This window comes from Carassius gibelio, chromosome A7, assembly GCF_023724105.1.
Source record: "Carassius gibelio isolate Cgi1373 ecotype wild population from Czech Republic chromosome A7, carGib1.2-hapl.c, whole genome shotgun sequence".
NCBI classification, from domain to species: domain Eukaryota; kingdom Metazoa; phylum Chordata; class Actinopteri; order Cypriniformes; family Cyprinidae; genus Carassius; species Carassius gibelio.
The window spans coordinates 1,379,410-1,387,251 of record NC_068377.1 but is presented as its reverse complement, the minus strand read 5'-3'; the positions used below and the strand labels follow the sequence as shown (position 1 = coordinate 1,387,251).

At 36.1% G+C, this 7,842-nt stretch overlaps 1 protein-coding gene across 1 annotated transcript; it reads right to left on the bottom strand.

Moving 5' to 3' along the window:
- Window positions 1-2,134: 2,134 nt before the first annotated feature.
- Window positions 2,135-7,576, bottom strand: LOC128016374 (sterile alpha motif domain-containing protein 9-like). The gene is made up of 2 exons (XM_052600851.1): window positions 7,458-7,576; window positions 2,135-5,309 (listed from the first exon to the last, which is right to left on the bottom strand). The coding sequence occupies exon 2, from the start codon at window positions 5,189-5,191 to the stop codon at window positions 2,135-2,137; it is 3,057 nt and encodes a 1,018-aa protein (XP_052456811.1). The 5' UTR covers window positions 5,192-5,309; window positions 7,458-7,576.
- Between the last annotated feature and the right edge of the window lie 266 nt (window positions 7,577-7,842).

The window sequence follows — 7,842 nt, the reverse complement described above, 5'->3', positions numbered from 1 at the left end:
CAGAATATGTTTGGTGACAATATGGTGTTATTGAACATTTACTCAATAAACATGGATAGTAGGCAGTTTTTCGTTTATAACAGTAGGCTAGGCTTCGATTAGAACAGTAGCCAAATATTATGAAAAATATTACGGAAGATCACACACATGTCCTGCATCATAATTAAATTATTGTAAAACCTCTAACCTTTCACATGAAATTTCCTTTAAAAAAAAAAAAAAACAAGACGCTCTGCATTAACAGGTGTCAGCCGGTTGCGAGTGTGGGAACGAATGTCCCCAGCAGTACTGAAAAGTCTCTCACTTGGCACAGATGTTGGTGGCACACAGTGGAAATCGCTGCCGGTTTGTCTTCCCCCACTGAAAAGGCATCAAAGTGCCAGTGTCATTGGATGAACATTGCTTAACTTGTTTTATACTCTGAATGACACCATTCAGTAATCCATGATCTCTGCAGAGAAAAGAGAATGTAATCTTACACTGACAATAAAATACAGCTGAAGCTTTACATTTGTACCTTCTACATTTTAAACACAATCAAACCTAACTACTAACAAATGCTTGGCAAATATGAAACTTGTGTTTTATGACTCTGAAGTATAAAGTACCCACATGGAAAGAACCTATATGAGGATATATACGCATATATATGCTGCAAATATGCACATATATGATAATATATATGCTGCATATATGCGTATATATGCCACATATAGGCAAAATTGAGGTGCATATATGTGCATATACAGGAAATATAGGTCTCTTGTATTGCTTCTTCATATCCACATATAAGCCCTATACAAACAAGATATGTCTTCTAATGGCAGTATCTGGTCATTTTGTAGCTCATATCCTATTTTTGACTGTCATACATGATGCCTAGCTCATATTTTCTATTATCAAGGCAAAAACTAAGAATTAACAAAAAAAAAATTATGCAAGAACTTATGTATGTGCGAATACGTGAAATTGGTATCACATGTAATTGGCATGTTATGGAATTTAACTATGGCAATATATTAACATGATATACTGAGCCGGAGAGTAACGGAGTACATTTACTTGAGTAAAGTACTTAAGTACAATTTTGAGGGATCTGTACTTTACTCGAGTATCTTTTTTGCGGAGTACTGAGTATTGTACTCTTTACTCTGCTACATTTCTATCCATAACCGTAAGTACCCATTACTTCTTTGGCCCCGTCCACACGGAGACTGATCTTTTTTTTCCCTTGTCTCAAGAAATATCCATGTCCACACAAAACCGATGTAGAATACATGCCAGACCAGCATGTGGCGCTGTAATTCTGCCACAGAGTCCGTGTTAATGTTAACGTTCAGTGTCTGTTCATGTTTTTGTTGCTGTTACGTGATGTGGTGGTGTTTGACTAGGGGCGAGACGTGGGCTAATGACTCCATATTTTCAGAAAATTTACGGATTCGCCGTCCAGACGAAACGCTAAAGCGGCGTTTTCAAATATATCCACTCTGGGACCCGGTTTCAAAACATCGGTTTCACTCTTCCAAAACGCCAGATCCGTGTGGATGAAAATGCCTATCCGCAAAAAAAATAGTGCGGCGAAAAGAAAAAGAGGAAAAAATAAAAATCTCGGACACCCTATAAAAACGACACTGGATAGTGCAGAAAGGAAGAGGAGGAGGATGAGGCGCGTCATGACAGACCTTCAAAGAATAATATAGATTTATATATTTTTTTCTGTTCAGGTTTTTGTCTTATTTTTGTTCTTGTACTATTTCATTGTTCTTGTAAATACATTTTTTTTTTTTATTTATGTTGCCTAGCAGTTTTTTTTTTTTGTCTTATTTTTGTTCGTGTACTATATTTTTTGTGTTATACTATTTGATTGATCTTGAGTAAGTAAATAATGTACATTTCTACATTTTTGGACTTTTATTTATGTTGCCTAGCAGCTATGGATTTTAATTTGACTATTATAGGTGAACATATAGGTACATATATACGTGCATATAGGTTTATGTAGGCAACATATATATGTGTGCATATATGTACATATAATATAGGAAAACGGCCAATTTTATATTTGTCACATATATTAAAAACCTATATTGAAACATATATGTTTATATAGGTTTTCTTCCATGTGGGTATTGCTCTACTTACAGTTGTTATTATATCTGATGTTGTAGGCGACTGGTCCTCTGATGGTGAAGCCCAGGTAGAAAGACACCTGGCCTGATTTGCACACACTGGCAGGATTGTGAGGAGTGACTGGAATCTGTTGTCCATCTTTAACAGCAAACACTTTGTGATTCTTGACCTTCCCGTTGATACGCTGAAGACATTCCACATTTTCATCTCCTTCAGTGAGGAGCTCCAGATCAATTTGATTTAGTTTTGAGTGAACCAGTCTCAAACCTTTTTTAAGGGGTTTTAAGGCATGAACCAGTCTCTGCAGACCTCTTTCTTTCCCAAAGAAGAACATAGGCACCAGACAGCGACCGCGGAGGAATTGTCCATACGTGCTCTCATATGACTCGCTCAGATATTGGACACAGATTTCTAGATCTGGAGGGTTTGCATTTGCTTTCTGTGCTTCTTCAGGCCAAAAGAGCAAAAGGACCAAGAGGTAAAACTCTGGGCTTCTGCCTTGAGCTTTTGTTGTCCAAAGTTTCTGTAACCTGGCCTGAAGACTTTCAGTTTTTTCAGATGATACTCCGGACAAACTCAAGATGATGTTGGCAAGAATGCAGAGAATGATTTGTGTTTCATTTTCTGACCAGGGTTTTTCAATTCCACTCAAATTTTGTTTACACTCATTGATGTCTGATTTTAAGAAATGGAGAAGTCCTCCAAAAGACTTCTTTTTTTTCTTATTCAGGGTCGTTTCTTCAGTCTGAGTGTCCTGTGTAAAATACCGCTTATAGCAATCTTCAACATCTCTACGGAAGTAGTCTGGTTCCTCCTCTTTGAAGCTCGGTTTGGAGTATGCAAGATACCATTCAAAGAAATCATATTTCTGCTCAACACCTTCTCTGAGATGATTGATGAAGTCAATGTTTGGCATCAAATCAATAATGTCCTTGCAGACCTGTAGAAAACCAAAGAGGGCCCTGTTGTTGAATGTGGTGTTAGGGGTTTCTAACTCTTCTTTAGCTGCTTTCTCTTCGGCTTGAAATGCATCGATGGCATCGTTTGCAATGTCCAAACGTGTCTTTATCTCTGTGCATGGTTTTCGCACATTCTTCCACCCTCTTTGAGTCCAGATCCGTGACAGGTGGTTTTTGTGAACTTGCCCCAGTGTGTCCCTAATATGAGAATTTATTTGGTCTCTATCAATCGCCTCAGTTGCCCAATTTGTTGCCTCTTTATATTTGTTTTCTCCTTTCATCTCAATGTAATACAAACGTGCCAGTGCTTGAGGATAGAAAGAGTCTGTTGAGAACAATTTTGAAGCAAACTTCAATAAACAAATGCATTGGTTATGTTTATTTTCCCTAATGATGTCAAGAATAAGTTTGGAAAACTTTTCCTTTTCTATCAGAGCCTTAGGCCTTGTGATGAACATGCTCTTGCAAATTTGTCCATAATTACTCTCGTTTCCTTTCACCATGCTGTTCAAGAAGTCAAAAGCGATGTCATATCTTGTCAGTTTGTGCTCAGTGAGCATTTTTAGACAGGCATCAGCAATCATTGGATGTGCCAGACGAATGCAGTATGCTTTCTGTTCTCCTAATGAGAAAATGACCAAGAGATCCTTGAAAGGCTTTATTATTCTTTCCAGAGAATGTTTTCCCTCATCAGTGGACCATTCTTCTTGTTTAATGAAATCCTCACAGAAAATCTTCAACAAGTGTGAACCTGGGACATATGAGTTTATCAAAGCCAGAAAACTGAGAAGTCTTGTGCTGCTTGACTTCGTGTCTTTTTCAATATGTTCCACCATTTTTTCTGTGATCAGTTTCTCTGCATCTTCTTTCTTGAAACCTCCCTGAATGATGTTAAAGGCATGAAACTTCGGTGACATTTTCTTGTATTTCTTTTTAATCTCCTGCCTTTTCTGAGCAAACTTGTCCTTCTCATCTGGTAAGAGCTCCATTTTCAGCTTCACGTCGCCTGGCGCTCGAACAGCGCTCTTGCTAACAGCATTGATGATGATGAATGCAGGATGGTCACTTTGATCAGTGTATTCAAGCTCTGACAGCAGGCTCTTTATGAAGTATCGTAGGGGCTTATTGTCTTCATTATTCAACAGAAGCAGCACAGGATCTTTTTGCCTCACATATTCTCTGTGCAATTCATTTACCATACTTTCAATCTCTGTCTCAAATACTTTATCTTTATTTTCTGCAGTCTCTGTTTTGAATGATTTTGTCAGGGAATGACATGTGAACTCTTCACTCAAGTCTCTCAGTACTTCACTGGCTAGTGTTAATCCACTGCTGGCTTCGTGGTACAACAGATCTGTGATTGCGACTCTCCTTAGGCTTTTTCCCTGTAGTCGGATCTGTTGCAGAAGCTTTTCTTTGAATTGTGTTATATCCCCTTCAGGGAGTCTTGGAGGAAGAATCATTGTGTCTTTTAGAGTGAAGTCTGTAGGGATGCAGTTTAGAATGATCACCGCTGGAGTTTTCATATTGATGTCCCTCTCATGGATTTCTTCAATCAGGTCTTCCCAGAGAACACTCTTGATAGGCAGATCATTTATCTTTTCTCTGGTGTCCAGTAACAGCAGCACAGTTCTCCGATTTGTTTTTGGGTGTTGTTCATTAGACAGCAGAAAGAGGTCCAGCACTTGTTTGGACAGCTCTTTGGTGTCTAGATCTGAATCGATCACTTTGGCACATCTGAGATCTTTCCGGAAATGCCAAAGCACCTGCATGGAGAGAGTTGAGCCTCCACTCCCGGGCTGGTATCGCAAAGAAATATCAGTGATGAGACAGCGTTTTCCTTTTCTTTTCTCAATTAACTCTATTAAATCATTAAAGCCATCCCTTTCAACCAACGGTACGTTCTCTGGGTAAAAATTCAGCCACTTTTGTTGAGCTCCTCTAAGAAACTGAGCCTGATGCTGTCTAGGTCGATCAGGGTGAACGTCTTCAGTCTCGAACATATTGGACCATACAATGTCAAGGCATGACAGGGACTCTCCAAATGTAGCTTCAACTGAGATCTTTTCACTGGGATTATATGAAGGTAAGTGGTACATCATCAGTCCTGTTTTATTTGGTCTTTTTACTGGCTAGAGTAGAGATCTTTGTGTGAGATGTCACTCAAAAATGTTATTAAATTCCTGTGTGTCCTTATTCCAGAATAAAGACAAGTAATGGCTGAATAAAAACAAAAGAACAATGATGAATGATCAATAGAAGGTTTGCTGAGTGAGAACAAAAGAAAAATGCATGTCACATACATTGGGCAATACATATATAAAAAAAGAGATGCCTAATTTATAGTTGTAGAGAAAACATCATCAGTATTAAAATGAATCATGATCAGACGTGTGAGTTCAGCTTTATTGTGTTTCTGCATATTTTTTTTTTTCACCACAGCCACACGTTTTATTCATGCAGGAACTATATCATGTATATATTAACTCAAAAGGGAAATATAATTAATAACAATGAATCGTAATTAGGACTGTCAGTTTAATGAGTTAGATTAATTAGGTATGAAAAATAATGTGAATATGATATTTTAACACAGTTAACGCGCCGCCCCCGGACCTGCAACATCTTATATTTCATACATTTGACTGTTGACAAATATAATGCAAGGCAACAGCTCCATAAATGCAGTTATGTCCTTAAAATCAAGATATTGGTCTAATATTTAACAAGCGATATCACACGAGTGCTGTTTTTGTCACACATAGCACGAGTACAAATGTGATTTTATACAACAGTTAATATTGTGTTATATTTTGAACACAATATTGTGTGTTTTTACATATTACCTACGCAGCCACTGCAGAGCTTGTATGTGTCTGTGAGCAACATTGCAGTGTTTCGTTTCTGAATGAATCCTTGATTTAAATCAATCGTGTGAACCAATGATTCAAAGGTCCATTCATAAAAAGCCATTTACTTAATTCTTGAATTAATCAGCTGTTTGAACAAATTAAATGGATGAATGGCTATAGTAAGTAAGAAGGATGAATAATAATAATAATAATAATAATAATAATAAGTAAACTATTTAAGGGATAGTTCACAAAAAAATAAAAAATAAATAAAAAATAATAATATGTCATCATTTAGAGGAAAGCAAGCATTTGGACCAAAGCACTGTGAGCCAAGGGAGGGGAGACTCAAAATGTTTCTAAACTTAAAATGCATGTTTGCCCCGTTTGTGTTGTTTTATTACTTAAACAATTATTTAACCTATAAAACATTGTTATTTATAATACACAGGTGGTTATTAATCATAATTTTAGGGGGGACAAGCCACAGCACAAAATACACAAAATAGGCTAAAGCTTGCCGCAAAACATCACCAAGAGTAATTACCATAAATGTGTCAGGGGGAAACAGTAAGGACATATTCTAATTATTTACTAATAAACTAGTGTTTTCTGAGTCAGTGTCACAAGGAAAGAATTTGTCGATGGACACGCCTTTAGAGAGAAGTGCATCTTTACAGATTATGATTATAATGAAAGAGTTTTTGTTTTTGATTTGTTTTATTTCATTAAGTAGTAATTTAAAGCTTTCTAAAGACATATTTGATAGATATACATGTCTGTGAGACATGTTATCACTGAGTTTCGGTTCAGTTTTGTAATCCTGTTAAAGACTAAACGCAGAAAGCGCATCATGTTTTGTTTTCTTTATTTTATAAAAGCACAACGTTTTGTTGATATTGTGAGTGCACACAAATAAAAGTAGAACAAATTATAACTATAACCGTTATGAGCAAAAATAACACATACGGTTGTCAGTCCTGTATTAGTATGGTTATGATCACACAGTATGAATACAACCACATTCTCAGTAAACACATGCTGTCTGAACGAAACCGAACCAGACAGAGACTGTTGACCTCAACATCATGTTTGGATGCTGCTAGAATTATCTCTTAACCCTTCAGAGCCTTTAGAACTGATGCCAGTATGACTGTTAGCTATTGTTTATAAGCTATTATTACTATTGTTTCTGTATTTTAAGTTAGTTTGAGTCAGGCTCCTCTCACTTTGGAAGTGTCTTCAGTAAACTTTCTGTCCACTGACTCAACTATAAATGTGACTCCTGCTCTTCATTGAGTTAATCAGTCTCTCAGATGTGATTACTCTTCTCAAAAGATAATAATCATAATGTTATAAATGTAAATAATTAGTTTTGTTAGATTTATAATGTTAATGTAAGTGGAAATATGTCATCACTATCTGTGAAAATGGTCCACTGAAAGGACACTTTATCTTAAGTGCAATTAAGTGATAAATATTTTTATAAGAGAGAGAAGTGTGTGAGTTATCTTACCGTTCTGCTGACACTCAGCTGTTGTTTCATATTCAACAGCAGATAAGCAGCTCCAAACCTTTTTGTATGTTCAGAAATTTGTGAAATTTCACATCCCTTTCATGTCATAAACCTGTTACATGCATGACTAATTGATTTATTTATGATTTAGTATATTCAAATGCATGTGGGTCATTCCTCAGTGTGGTGGATTTTGAACTGAACAGGTTTATGTCTATGGGTTTATATATATATATATATATATATATATATATATATATATATATATATATATATATATATATATATATCTGTATGTATTATTGCAGTTTTCCATTCCAAACATATTTTATGTATTTACACATATAAATTATTAATGATTGTTCAAAGCAAAAGAAACCAGTTT

Coding starts and splice junctions, on each gene's coding strand:
- LOC128016374 (XM_052600851.1), bottom strand. CDS start 5,191: ATGATGTACCACTTACCTTCATATAATCCCAGTGAAAAGATCTCAGTT.